Source organism: Pongo pygmaeus, chromosome 13 (assembly GCF_028885625.2).
Source record: "Pongo pygmaeus isolate AG05252 chromosome 13, NHGRI_mPonPyg2-v2.0_pri, whole genome shotgun sequence".
NCBI classification, from domain to species: domain Eukaryota; kingdom Metazoa; phylum Chordata; class Mammalia; order Primates; family Hominidae; genus Pongo; species Pongo pygmaeus.
The window spans coordinates 29,414,983-29,430,849 of record NC_072386.2 but is presented as its reverse complement, the minus strand read 5'-3'; the positions used below and the strand labels follow the sequence as shown (position 1 = coordinate 29,430,849).

At 35.5% G+C, this 15,867-nt stretch overlaps 1 protein-coding gene across 2 annotated transcripts in view; it reads right to left on the bottom strand.

The window, feature by feature from the left end:
- Window positions 1-673: 673 nt before the first annotated feature.
- LINGO2 (leucine rich repeat and Ig domain containing 2) overlaps window positions 674-15,867 on the bottom strand; it is a 355,117-nt gene continuing 339,923 nt past the window's right edge. For both annotated transcript variants that reach the window (XM_063650473.1, XM_063650474.1), the window contains exon 2: window positions 674-3,464. In XM_063650473.1, coding sequence (XP_063506543.1) covers window positions 1,609-3,429 — 1,821 coding nt within the window. In that variant the 5' untranslated portion in view covers window positions 3,430-3,464 and the 3' untranslated portion in view covers window positions 674-1,608. The remainder of the gene's footprint in view (window positions 3,465-15,867) is intronic.

Below are 15,867 nucleotides of genomic sequence, written 5' to 3'. Positions count from 1 at the left end.
CCAAATGAAACTATGCCTGCTCTGAACCAGATCACTGGTGGTCATGGCATGACATCAGTTTTTAAAAACTGGGATGTTTAACTTTGAGTAACAGTCATTAATACAAACTGAATTGGACAAGTATCCTTGGGTCAGAGAGAGGAAAAAAAATTAGCACAACTTAACATATTTATAGGGCTATAACCTTGCTTTTTCCTCAGTGGAGAAAAAAAAACACTAAATGTTTTTTAATCCACCTTGTTTTTTCTCAGTTGTTAGAAAACAAGACAAATTCCTCTTTATTATACAAGATAATTTTCAAAGTAAAAACAAAAATCTAATTGGTAAGGAAGCAGGAAGAAACCCTGAAGTTCTCTATTCAAGGTAATATTGTGTGTACAGTATTCAAGTAAAGAACATCAGAGTGGCAGTAGATAGATGTTCCCCTGACTAGCAGCAATCTAGCATGCAGGCAGCTATCATGTTTTAAACAAATCCTTGTTTGCATTAACATCATGTTATGTTATGTATCACCCTGGTTTGTGTTGGCATCTGAGAAGAACTCTTTCTTATTCACAGAGCTTTTGAACATCTGAATTCTTGATCTTAGCCACTGGTGAATATTATCCTATGGTTATTTGTAACCATTACCTCTTCTTCCATTTTCTATTAACCCACTAATAGTGACTGTGGAAAGTAAAATCAAGGAGTGATTAAAATGAATCATTTTCATTATTAACACCTACCTTGCATTTTACAGGTACATCTAGTGGTGTACCACCTTCTGGAGAAACCAAGGGCTTTGTTACAGTAAACTGGTCCAGTGTGATATTATTACAAGTATAAAAAATATTCCATTCTGTATCAAAACTAGGCACATGCCTTTATTTATAGTAACAGAAGTTAACAGAGTTGAGCAGTTTTGCCTTGGGTCCTGTTTCTTGGCATCCTACATCAGACAAACACGTCTCTCAAAATATCTCCGCCCATAACTCCAGGGATCTAGCCTCAGGGTCATCTGTAGGTAACGAAAGGTGAAATCACACTTGGATCTATAGTGGTGAGTAACTGAAAGCACAACCTCTCATATATATTGCTTTAAAACATGTACAGCATATATGTTTCAAAAAAGGAAGAAAAGAATATATTGATCTCTTTGTGGTACTGAACCAACAATATGGTATGATGCAAGGCTTTAACAAATGATAATCATAGATACAAATTTTTCTGTAGAGTATGTTTTAGACAAATGTGTCTTTTTAATATGTAAATCCTACACTGTAGGTTGTTCTTTTTTATTTTTTCTTTTGCTTTTGCAGTGGTAGAAAATGCTGAATAATTGTCCGTGAGTGTGAGCCAAAGATTCAGGTTCATTACTGAGATCCCCAGAATGCCAATATTTGCAATGCAAACACTTAGTATCCCACTGTGTGAAGGGCTCTGACACATGCCTGCCTGCCTGCCTTTCGATGGAGAGTCTCCATTGGAAGTCCTCCTGCTTCCATAGACCCTGCTTTTGATACAGGGGCAGCTGCACATGGCTGCCTCTTAATCTAGTAATTTACTGTGCCATACTGTCTTACTGATTACCAACATTGACAAAGAGACAGTAGTGTGAGGGGCGGGCCTTCAAATCATTTTCATGTTGAACCTCCTGGGTCCAGCTACCTCCCCTTCCACAACAGCACCATTGTTTTTTCTGGGCACATACTCAAGGTCAATGCTGTTTTTGTGCTTGCCTTTCCCTCGGCTCCACACAAAAAGGAGAAGAAAACAAAATAAAACCACTCCCAGGAATGTGAAGCAGCCCATAGCTGTAGACACCAGTATTGTTTTAAGGTCCAGGGAAAAAGTATTGGCATTTGTGCCATTGGAAATGGTGTCATTGGAGTCGGTCATGTACATAGGGGTCCTGTTCGCATAAAGAAAACGATCTGAAGCGAATCCTTTCACAGTTAAGGAGGCTGTGAAGGTATCATTCCCAGCAGCATTGCTAGCGATGCAAACATACACCCCGCTGTCTTGATCCTGGGCAAAGCGGATTTCCAAGGTGCCATCACCCAACACGGTGGCTCTTCCATTGGACTTGGTGGTGATGAAACGCCTTCGGGGTGTTACCCAGGAAATCACAGGCTGCGGGTCTCCATCCGCATTGCATTCTAGCTGGACCGTCTGCCCTTCATCTACTAGCAGATGCTGCAACTTCTTTTCACGGATTTTGGGTTTTTTGCAGGTAAAGTAAAAAGAAAGGGCAGTGCTGTGGAAATCCTTGAATGACCTCTCACGGATGGTGTCTGGGCCAGCACACATAGGTTGCTGGCCACCAAACTGCAGGGTGGGCTGTCGCTGCAAGATCCAGAGAAGGCGGCAGTCACAGGTCAGAGGGTTGTTGTTAATGCTCAAGACCTCCAGAGCCCTAGGGGAGGAGAAGACATTCTCTTCCAAAGTTTCCAGCAGGTTCTGAGACACATTGAGCACGCGTAGGAAGCGGAGCCCTTGGAAGGAGTGAGGCTCAATGGTGCGAAGCTGGGCCCCCACTATATGAAGCTCCTGAAGGCGGATCAGGTCAGAGAACATGCCTGCTTCAATAGTGCTGATGGGATTGTAGGAGAGGTTAAGGTGAGTCAGGTATACCAGGTGTTTAAAGGCAAGGAAGGGTACAGTAGACAGATTGGTGTTGGTGATTGAAAGGGATGTGAGGTTGAGACCGTAGAGGCTATTGGCAGGCATCATATCCAGTAAAGGCCAATAGTCAATCTCCAGGTGTTTCAGGTGGAACAATCTTTTAAAGGCATACACAGGCATATTGTTGATATTGAGATGCTTCAGATGCAGGCTGATGAGGCTGCGGAGGTGGGAGAGGGCTTCTGTTGGTACTGCTGTTAAGTTGCATTTCTCCAGGGTGAGCTGCTCCAAGCTAAGAAGCCCACTGAATGCCCTGTGTGATATATAAACCAAATCATTGTCCCCCACTTCTAGAGACTTCAGGTTATGTAGATCTTGGAACATGTAGTCTAGTAAAATGACAATCTTATTCTCACTAATGTCAAGCTTAGTGAGATTGGACAGCCCAGTGAATACTCCCAAAGGGACCAACTTTAGACGATTGCCTTTTAGGCGGAGGGAACGCAGGTTAAAGAGATTGTTGAATGCTCCTGGTTCCACATTGGCAATGATGTTGTCACTCAAGTCTATCTCTTCCAGCAGAGGATATGATATGAATTCTTCAGGGTTGACGCTTTTTAGCCTGTTTTTACTGAGGTCCAGGATTTTGGTTTCGATGGGAATGCCTTCTGGGATGGCGATCAGTCGCCTTCTGTGACAGCTAACAGATTTGTTCTGGGCAGAGCACTCACAGCGAGCGGGGCAGCCAATGGTGGATCCCATGAAGATTAACACCACAGCCAGACCCAGGAATGGCTGCCAGCATGATATGGCCGTGTGAAGCATGACTCCACTTCTTAGTCTACACCTTGGTCACGGGTCTGCATGGAAGGGACAAAAGAAGGGAGGAAGAGAAGGTGAGTTAGGATATAAATAGGTGAAGGGGCATAAATAGGGCAGCAAGTGTAGTGGAAAGGATGCTGGATTTGGAATCAATCAGATCTGGGCGTAAACCTGAGGGATGACCCTTCTTAGTAACATGTTCTTTGTCAAGTTATTTAATCTCTCTGTATTTTAGTTTTCCTGGCTGTGAAATGGGGATAATGGGGATAATAACAGTAATAGCTTCCCAGAGTTGTCATGACAATTTCAATGTTTGACAAGTATAAAGATAATGTGTGACACAGACTGTGAGACAACACAGTATAAATTTCACACTCAAATTCTCGATTTGAATTCAAATGAAAGAAACAGGTCAACAGCTAAGAAGAAAGCAGTTCAGTTTGAATCAGTGTCGGCATTACTGATGTTTAGGATATCATCCTCCATTCAAAACAAAGCTAACAGAAGTTTCATTCTATGTCAGGCCTTTAGGTGCAACATACAAAACAAAGTTATATTCAATGCAAGGTGTTGGAATGTTTTTCTTCATGTATACATTTTCTACTTTTAACTTTTGAATTTTAATGTATGCATCTTTCATAATTTAGCAAACTTTAATTTATGAAGGGATTTTCTTATTTGAGTCAAACAAAAGATCCTCAAAGTCTCCGTGTATTGTTTTTGTGTTTCTCATATGAATGAGGCAGAATCAAGGTACAGAATGGCTATAATAAAAATGCTCTTTTAAGTGATTTTGAGATAAATATTGAGGAATGAGAAGACAAAGAATTTTCAGAAAAAATATCATTTAATGATAAATGAACTATCCCTTTTTCACATTCAAACAAACTCAGTGGACCTGTTAAAGTGAAATTAAATAGGTAGCAAATGAGAACGGGAATGAGTATGTTTTAAATATGGATAGTTTAGTAGATACTGAATCCGACTGAATAATAAGAGGTGTATTACTGAGCTCTGCCTTTCAACTTGGGGTTCTCAGGGGTACACTTTATCCATGAACACCATATTTTAATTAAGTTTCAATAGTTTGAAACAATACTTTCAGATAAAGAAGTATTTCATAAACTTCAATATTCATTCCTGAACTGTAAAGGAAAAATTAGTAAAAAAATAATTATCCGATTACAGCGTTTACATATATATCTATGTCTACAACCACAATATGTCTATATGTAAACAAATTTATGAATAAAAAATAACAAGTAGGATCAAACTTAATGGTGAATCACTAAATCACTAGAAAATTTTCCTCCAAATGTAGAAACAAGGCAAAAACTCAGAAAGTGCTAGCAAATCAATTAGATAGGAAGATAAGAGCTATAATTTTTAGAAAATATGTGGCAAAACTATCATTATTCACAGATCAAATTAATGTCTATCATGAAAACCAATGGAAATGAACTAAAATGATTAGAACAGTAGAATACTACAAAATAAATATAATTTTTAAAAAATTTTCTTGTCTACACAAACCATTTAGAAAATACTATTGTAAAAATTATTTCAGTCATGGCATCTCAAAATCATCAACTTCTTTAGTATAATTAAACCCTGTCAAGAATCAAAATAACTTACTAAAAGAGATGTACTATGTATTTAGAAAGATTAAATATTATAAAAACATTAATTTCTTTTTCCATAGAACACACATTACAAAGAATAATGCTTTAAGCTTGAAAAATTAATTCTCAAGTTCATTTGGAAGAAAATATATATGAAAATAATCAGAAACAGTAAAAAAATTATGAAAACACCTGCCATACAATGCATTCACACATAAGATACAAAACTATAATAATAAATCAGCACGCTATTTACACGAAAATAAAGTCAAGAAAACAAAAAGTAAGGAATTATATCTAAATATATTTGAAAAGCCAGTTTATGTTAAAGGCAGCATTTTAAATCAGTGAGAAAAATACAAATGATTGGCTTGATATTTTGTGGGAAAATTTGCATACTAACTTTACTTCTTCCAATCAAGTAAACTCCAGATGAATTAAGGATTCAAATGCAAGAAGAAAACATGTACTAGAAGAAAATTCAATAATTTTATAATATTAGAGTTAAGTAGCATTTTCTGTGAATAAAGTTAGAAACCAGGAAGGAGGACAATGATTGACTCTGTTGTATGCATTTTAAAAACTTGGTATAACAAACAAATAACACACACGTGTGATTGCTAAACTGGAGAATATATTTAAAACATATGTAATAGATAAAAAGGTGAATGCCAATAGAAAATTAGGAAACGAGTATAATAAAATTAAAAATAGCCAATAAGTATATGAAAAGGTGATTAACTATTAGTAAGCAAAGAAATACAAATTTGAAAATAGGGGGTATGTAGTTGTTGCCTGTCATATTGATAAAGTTTGATAATCATCTTTAGCCAGAATTAACAAGGGTAGAAGAAAATGAACATCCACATACTGATAGAAGGAATAAAAACTAGACATTAATTGATATACTAGATTTAAATATATCTAAGTTCAATATGTTAATTCTTTTGACCCTTTTTTCCTATTTCTAGAAATGTATCATTAGAAAATAAGTGAACTAATATACATATGTTTGTTACAGGTTTGTCTATAATGGAGCAAAATGGAAATATGTAACAGTAGGAATTTAGTTATATAAGTTATAAAGCAGCCATACAGTAAAACACCATCTAGCCAATACACTGTAACCCTTGACTGCTAATATGGTTTGGCTGTGTCCCCACCCAAATCTCATCTGGAATTATAATTTCCATAATCCCCACATATTGTGGGAGGTAACTGAATAGTGGGGGTGGTTATCCCCATGCTGCTGTTCTTTTGATAATGAGAGTTCTCACAAGATCTGATGGTTTTATAAGGGGCTTTTCCCTCTTTGTTCATTATTTTCCTTCCTGCTGCCATATGAGGAAGGATGTGTTTGCTTCCCCTTCAGTCGTAAGTTTCCTGAGGGCTCCCCAGCCATGCTGATCTGTGAGTCAATTAAACCTCTTTTCTTTATAAATCACCCAGTCTTGGGTATCTCTTCACAGCAGCATGAGAACAAACTAATACAACTGTATGCTTAACATGGAAAATGAAATGATATACGCTGTACTCACATTTGTATGTATGAACATATATATTTTTATAAATATGAATATACATACATGTATGAAAGGAGAAAACTGGAAGGATATAATAATGTTGACAATACTAACTTTTTGAGGTGGTGGGATTAATGGCGATTTTCACTTTCTTTTTATAACATTATGAATTCTGAATTTTTTCAAAAATATACCTGTATTACTTTTATAATTAGAAAAATAAAGCTAACTTCTGAAATATTTTTCATTGATACATAATCTTTGTACATATTTATGTGACAATGTGATATTTTGTTACATGCATAGAATGTAATGATCAAGTTTGAGTATATAGAGTATCCATCACCTTGAGTATATATCACTTCTATGTGTTGGGAACATTTCAAGTCTTCCAGCTGTTTTGAAATACACAATACATTATTAACTACAGTCACTCTATTGTGGAACATTAGAACTGATTCCTTCTGTCTAACTGTATGTTGGTATCCATTAACAAACCCCTCTCTTCATCTCCTCCCTTGCTCCTGGCCACAGTTCTCAGCGTCTGGTATCTAGCATTCTACTTTCAACCTCCATGCTATCAATGTTTTTAGCTCCTACATTTGAGTGAGAACATGCGATACTGTCTTTCTGTGCTCGGCTTAATTCACTTAATATAATGGCCTTCAGTTCTATCCATGTTGCTGCAAACAACACTTTATACTTTCTTTTTGGTCAAATAGTATTTCATTGTATATATGTACCACATTTTCTTTATCCATTCGTCTGTTGATGGACACTTAGATTGATTCTGTATCTTTGCTACTGTGAATAGTGCTGCAATAAACATGGGGGTGCAGATATACCTTTGATATACTGTGTATTACTCCATTTTCATGCTGATGATACAGACATACCCAAGACTGGGAAGAAAAAGAGGTTTAATGGACTTACAGTTCCAGTAGTGGGACTGCTGGATCATATGGGAGTTCTATTTTTAGTTTTTCTGAGAAATTTTCATACTGTTTGCCATAGTGGCTGTACTAGTTTACATTTCCACCAACAATGTTTAAGAGTTCCCTTTTCTGCACATCCTTACCAGCATAAATTATTTTTTGTTATTTTAATAATAGCCATTCTAACTGGGGTAAGATGATCTCTCAATGTGGTTTTGATTTGCATTTCCCTGATGATTACTGACGTTAAGCATGCATTTTGTTTTCATATTCCTGTTGACTACTTGTATGTCTTCTTTTGAGAAATGTCTACTGATGTCCTTGAAATTATTTTGACTTTCAAAAAGTCATGGATATGTTTTATAATAAGAGATAAAATTGCATGGCTTTTAAAAAAAGTCTCAACTAAGTCATTTATTTAAATGTCTAATGCACAGAATAATTCATAGAAAATTATAATTTAGTTACCTTGACATTATTCCTCCCTCATCAATTTCTCCACCTCAAAGAAGGTGGACTTTTAGGTAGTAAATATTGTCATCATATTTGCCACCTAAATTAAGAAGAAAACTTAAAACGTGTCAATGGTTTGATTTTAAGCATACAGCTCAATGAATTTAGAAAGGTGTTTACACCTTTGTAAGCACCATCGCAATCTGATACAGAACATTACCATCATCCTCTTTACCTCTTTTCAGTCTATCCCAACCTCTGTTACTGGCTTAAAGTAAGCACTGATCTGCATTGTCACTATAGATTAGTATTCATTTTACATAATTTTATATCAATGAAATCATTAATATATACTCTTATGTCCAGCATCTTTCACTCAGCATAATGTTTTTGAGATTCATGTTGTTGCATGTAACAGTAGTTTGTTCTTTTTTTTATGTCTGGTAGTATTCTGTTTTGTCACAACTTGCTTATCAATTCAACTATTTTTGGAAGCTTGGGCTGTGTCCAAGAGCTGCTATGAATATTAATATAGACATCTTTGTGCATACTTATGTTTTTCTTATATACCTAGAAATATATACCTATACATAGGGTAGGAATATGTATAGTATTTATAAGAAACAGGCACATCATTTCCCAAAGAGATTATACCATTCAGCATTTCCACTAGCAATACAAGGGAGTTTCATGTGTTCCATATCCCCTTCGACATGGATACTGACTTTTTTTTTTTTTTTTTTTTTTGAGACGGAGTGTCGCTCTTGTTGCCCAGGCTGGAGTGCAATGGCATGATCTTGGCTCAATGCAACCTCCGCCTCCTGCGTTCAAGAGATTCTCCTGCCTCAGCCTCCTGAGTAGCTGGGATCACAGGCGTGCGCCACCATGCCTGGCTAATTTTGTATTTTTAGTAGAGACGGGGTTTCTCCATGTTGGTCAGACTGGTCTCGAACTCCTGAGACCTCAGGTGATCTACCCGCCTTGCCTCCCAAAATGTTGGGATTACAGGTGTGGGTCACCACGTCCGGCCGACTGTCTTTTATATGTTATCCATTCTTGTGGGACTATATTATCTCATTGCATTTTCCTTGTAACTAGTGACGCTGAGCATCTGTTTGTCTGCTTATTGCCCATTTAGGTAGATTCTTTGGTATATTTTATGTTCAACATTTTGCTCACTTTTAATTGCATTTTTAAATTATTGAGATATAAATGTTATGTATATATTCCAAATACAAGTTCTTTATTAGATATATGTATTGTGAATATTTTATGCTCATCTATGGTTTATACCTTGTTTTCTTCATATTTCTTAAAGAGCAGAAGTTTTAAAAAATTTAAACACATTTTAACTTTTTTTTAATGGTTTATCCTTTTGGTTTTTATTTAAGAGCTCCTTGCCTATGCCAATGTCTTGAAGATTTTCTCCTATGTATTCTTCTGGAAATTTTTATAGTTTTATTATTTACATTCAAGTCTGTGATCCATTTTGAATTAATTTTTGTGTATGGTATGAAGTAGGGAAGATGATTTATTTTCCTCCTACAGCTATCTAGTTTTTTTGTAGTGTGATTTCTTAAAAAGACTTTCCTTTCTGGCCAGATATGGTGGCTCACACCTGTAATCCCAGCAGTTTTGAAGGTTGAGGTGGGAGGATTGCTTGAGGCCATGAGTTTGATATCAGCCTGGGCAACAGAGCAAGATCCCATATCTACAAAAATAAAAAATAAAATAGCCAGGCATGGTGGCATGCATCTGTATTCCTAGCTACTCAGGAAGCTGAGGTGGGAGAATTGCTTGAGCCAAGGAGTTTGAAGCTGCAGTAAGCTGTGATTGCCACTGCACTCCAGTCTGGGTGACACTGAGACCCTGTCTCTACAAAAATATAAATAAGTAAATAAAAATAAAAATAAATACTTTCTTTTCCCTATAACATTACCTGGGGACATTTATCAAAAATCAATTGACCATATATGTACATCTCCATTTCTGTTTTCTATTCTGCTCCACCAGAATATATACAGTACGTACAGCTGTACTATAGTATACCAGTATGGCTGTCTTGGTTACTGTAGCTTTTATTTTTTGTTTGTTTGTTGGGACAGAGTCTTGCTTTGTCACCCAGCTGGAGTGAGGTGGTGCAATCTCGGCTCACTGCAACCTCCGACTCCCTGGTTCAAGCTATTCTCTTGCCTCAGCCTCCCGAGTAGCTGGGATTACAGGCATGCGCCACCAGGCCCAACTAATTTTTGTACTTTTAGTAGAGACAGGGTTTCACCATGTTGGCCAGGATGGTCTCGATCTCCTGGCCTTGTGATCTGCCCACCTCGGCCTCCCAAAGTGCTGGGATTACAGAGGCGTGAGCCACCGTGCCCGGCCACTGTAGCTTTTTATCAGCAGTTTAATTCTTGAAATCAGATGGTGTTATTCATCCAATTTTTGTCTTCTTTTCTAAAAATCCTTTGGCTTTTCTAGATCATTTGAATTTTCATATAAATTTTAGCATCAACTTGACGATTTCTAAAGAAATTTTCTGTGATATTGACAAAAATTGTGTTGATTCAATTAATAAATCTATGGAGAATCGATATTATAACAGTATTGAACAACTTTCCAATCCACGAATGTTGTACGAGCTTCATATCTTTAGGTATTCTTTAATTTCCTTCAACAAATATTTTGTCATCTAGAAATACAGTTTCATTCTTTCCTTTCTAATTTGTATACCTTCATTTTTTGTCTTTCGCATTTGTTAGTACCTCTCATACAATGTCAAATAGAAGTGCTGAGAGCTATCTTCCCCTTCCTTTCCTAATCTTAGAGGACAATTATTTGGTTTTTCACCATTAAGTTTGATGTTAGCTGTGGGTTTTTCATAGATGACCTTCATTAAGATAAGGAAGTGTTTTTTCTTAGTTAACTAAGATTTTTTAAAATTACAAGTGAGTACTGAATGAAAAAATGTTTTTCTGTATCTATGGAGATTATCTTCTTGTTCTTCTCCATTATTCTTTTAATATGGCAAGTAATACTGATTAATTTTTGAAGATTAAACCAACCTCACACTTCTGGGATAAACCTTACTTTGTCATTTATTGAATATTGTATTTGTAATATTTTTTGGGATTGTTCTGTTAATATTTGGTCAATAGTTTTTCTATTTCATGAGAATTTTTATCTAGTTTTTAGTTTGTTTGTGATGTATCTATATACTTTGAGTATCAGAGTACAGTAGTCCCTCCTTATTCATGATTTTGCCTTCTGTGGTTTATTACTAATGGTCAACTGTGGTCCAAAATCAGGTGAGTACAATAGTTATTTTAAGGGAGAGTGAGACAGAGACTACATTCATATAACTTTCATTATAGTATATTTTTATAATTGTCCTATTTCATTATTAGCAACTTTTAAAATCTTGTATTGTGCCTAATTTACAAATTAAACTTTATCATAGGCATGTATACATAGGGAAAAACATAGTATTTGTAGGGTTTAGTAGTATCTGCAGTTTGAGGCATCCACCAGGGAACTTGGAATGTATACCCTGTCGTTAAGGGGGGGCTACTGCAATACAGTTCTTACAAAGCCAGTTAGAAAGTATTCCTTGATTTCTGTTCTCTTTTTCCTAAAGAGTTTGTATAGAATTTTTATTATTTATTTTAAAAATATTTGGCAGAACTTACCAGTGAATCCAAACAGACCCTAGAATTTCTGTGTTTGAATGTTGTAAAATACAAATTGATTTTATTGGCAGATACTGGAATATTTATATGTTCTATTTCCTTTTGTGTCAATTTTGGTAATTTGTTTCCTTCAAGAAATTTTGTTATTTCATCTAAGCTATCAAATTTATTGTCTGAAGTTGTCATAAACTTCCCTTATTATTCTTCTAATGTCTGAAAATCTAGAGGTTATCTGTTTCATTCCTGATATCAGTGAGTTGTGCCTTTCTTTTCTCTTGATAATAAAACTAAAAAAATTCTAGATTTAAAATTTTCAAAGGACCAACTTTTGCTTATATTGATTTTCTCTATTGTGTCATTTTTATTTCATTAATTTCTGTTATCCTTATTATTTCTGACTATTTATTTTGTCTTCAGTCCAATCTTTTAATTCATTTTAGCTTCGTAAGATTAGATCATTAATTTTGGAACTTTCTTCTCCACTGATGTAAGGTATAAAAACTATAAATATCCCTTTCTACATTGCTTTAGCTACATTTCACAAATTGATTTTTTATAAAGTATCATTCAGTCAGAAACGTTTTCTAATTTACTTTGTGCTTCCTTCCTTGTCCCATCTAAATCATCTTCTAAATCCCCAACAAAATTCCCTTCTTTAGGATTTAGTTGGTTTATTCTTAAATGTTTAGGTCCTTCTTCTAAATATATTATTTCTAATTTAATTCTGTGAGGTCAGAGAATACACTGTGAGAAATTTCCATCTTTTGAAATCTACTACGATTGTTTTATTGGACCAGCATATGATCAATCTTGCTGCCAGGCCATGTGCATTTGAGATGGATGTGAATTTGTACTTTTTGGGTGAAGCAGTCTTTAAAAGTCATTAAGGCTAATGTGGTTGAATGTGTTGTTCAGCTCTTCTAAATCCTTATGAATTTTTTCTAAGTTATGCTATCAATTCCTAAGAAATGGGTATTAAAATCTCTAACTATGAATGTGAACTTGTCTGCATATTCCTAAGTTCTATAGGTTTGGGTTTCATGTATGTTAGAGCTGATATTAAGCACATGCTCAATTTCTGAGGTATAAATCATTTATCATTAGGAAGAATCCATATTTGTATCTAGTAATGTTCCTTGTTTTTAAGTCACCTTTTTTGGGGTAATATATTGGGGATTATTTCATTTTGGTTCTATCCTTAATTTTCAGAAAATAAGATATTAAAATACATGAATAAAAGGAGAATATTCAAGAGAACAACAGGAACGACCAGCTTCCTTCCATTTTGAAATTAAGATTTTTTAAAAAACAAGCTGTTAAAATCTGGTTGCTCTTCTAGTCTAATATGTTGAGAAACAGAGTCCTGGTTAATAAATCTAGAGCTGAAACTATTTTCAAATAATTATGCTTCAGTAGTCACAGTCCACTGGAAACACACTTGAAACCAAATATTTCCTGGCAGCAGAGGTGAAGTGATAATATTCGATAAAACATGACCTGAGAAGTATCTAAACAGACAATATTTGCTTTGCCATTGAGGATTCCCTGTCTTGCAGCTATAATTTCCCCACAGCAAGTGCCCTTTGCCTGGTTCACAGTATAGCTTTCTGCTGTTTTCCTTACTGTGATTCAGTCATCTGTAACACACAAAATGTGGTGTGACATTTTAAATGATTAAAATAGCCACTCTAGCTTTCTTAAACAATGTTTTTGTGGTATATCTTTTTTCTTTTTTTACTTGTACATACATGTGGTTTTGTATTTAAAAAGCTTCTCTTTTTGACAACATGTAGTTATTTCTTGCTTTTGAATCTAGTCTCATAATCTCTGCCTTTTGTTATACTGCTTAGTCCATTTAAATTTAATATAGTTATTGATATGGTTACATTTAGGGATGTGTCATTTTGCTATTTGGTGTCTATTTGTCCCTTGCATGTTTTGTTCCTGTCTTTTTCATTTCTTGCCTTATTCCCTCTGATCTTTTTTTGGTTTTGTATTTCAATTCCTCTGACTTTTAATCTATGTTTTATTACTTATTTTTATTTATTCCTGTAGGGATTAAAGTATATAGATAGTCTCCAATTTATAAGGGGCAATTTATAATTTTTCAACTTTACAATGGTGTAAAAGCAATATGCATTCAGCAAAAACTGTATTTTGAGTGCCCTACCATTCTGTTTTCCCATTTCAGTACAGTATTCAATAAGTTACATGAGATATTCAATACTTCATTACAAAATAGGCTTTCTGTTAGATGATATTGTCCACCTTCAGGGTAATGTAAGTGTTCTGAGCACATATAAGGTAGGCTAGACTAAGCTATGGTGTTTGGTAGATTAGGTATATTAAATGTATTTTCAATGTAATGATATCTTCAACTTGTAATAGGTTCATCGGGATGTGACCCCATCATAAGTCATGGAGTATCTGTATATCTTCATCACAGTCAACTTTAATATTGAATTGCTTCAAGTAAAATATAGGAGCTCTGCAATAGCGTATTTCCATTTATACTCCTCCCCTCATCCTTGGTGGAGAGAGGTACAGACATAGGGAATAGTGTTTGCAAAGGCATGGAGACAATAAGAAACACTCTACAATTGGGGACACAGTAGTTCCGAATGGTTGGAACAAAAACTGAGGAGAGAAAACAGGCTGAAGAGGTAATTAGAGGAATGATTTACAACGGGCTTATAAACTGTGATAAGCTGTTTACACTTTATCCTGAGAGCAATGGCAAGCCATTAAAGTGTTTTATGCAAAAGAGTGATATGATCAGATTTACATTTTGGAAAGATTAATCTGATTCCAACATGAAAAATAGACTTGCAGAAGAGAAAGACTTGAAGCTTATAACTCAGGAGACTGTTGTGTTAATTCAAGTCAGAAAAAAATAGTGGGTACTCTCAGGGTCATGGGTGTAGGCTTGGGTAAATAGGCAAATTCAAGAGGTATTCTGAGGCACAACAGAAATGCTTCACAGCCAATCGGCTGTGGAGGGTGTATGAGAGGAGAAGCCAAGATTATTTACACTCTTTTGACAACTGGGTGAGACCTGGTGTCCTTCACTGAGATGGAGAATTTAAAGCAGCATGAGGAATTCCTGGTTTCCTCAAATGTGTATATCACTAGACCAAAATGTGTGGGGTCCCTGGACAGATTAATGATTTTTCCACTCCTTAAAAAGAGTATTTTTTTGTAATAGCTTGTAGAATTTCTTTGGTAGGGCAGGAAAAAAGATTTTCAATTATAATCAGATGACTCTTTATGTCCAACATAAAAGCTTTATGATATACTTCATACTTCCCAGTTCGTTTTCGAATTGATGGTAAAGTGTGAGTCATTTTTTATAAATTCCACTGGAGAGTACTGTCTTCTTTGGCAGAATTTGCCCAATCTGCCTATCACCAATTAAATATAGAAGTAATTGGCATCTTATTTCTGATTTATTTCAATAGTGGTTAAGAGAAAGTTCATTTATTGTTTAGATTCCTTAAGCTGACTGTAAGTATGTCTGCCATGGAAGACAGTATCTAACTAAATCATGGCCAAAACTTAACTAGAAAGGAGCTCAACTAAGGTGGATCAATTTCAGCTCCAAAGTGAAGGACTGCGAAAAAGAAGGGTGGATGAGCACCCCGCAAGCCTGCTGTAGGCAAGGTCCCTTTACATCTGGAACCGCTCGCCCCTTCTACTACTGTCCTTCAGCTAGGAAAAAGTGGATTATTTGGGGTCATATCTCATCAACTTTTTGAGTAGCTTAGAAACTGTGGAGGAATGTTGTGCTTTGTTATTCTCCTCACAAATATTTCTCAGTTTTAGCCCAGAAGGCAAACTGCTGGCTCCACTTAGCTTTCACTGTCAGCAGAAGTCTGAAAATCAAAGCTTGCTCATAATGTCCGACTGTGACCAAGATTTGACAAGATGAATTTCGTTTCATTAGGAATAACGCAGGAAGCTAAAATCTATAGGCAGGTGACTAGGGCCTTTCCATTAATTCTGATCAAAGGGATTCTCAAGCACAATGATTAGTACCTTTTAAAACCTAGCATGTAAAGTTGGATATTTTTATACTTACATTTTTTGTATGCCGGGTATTTATTCCCCACTTATTCTATTCATGTAAGAAACACAAATCAAAATATCAGGAAGTAGACTTAAAGAAGCAACATGAAAGAATAAAAATAGCAAAAATTTATGCTCACTTATACCTGGCCCAAATTCT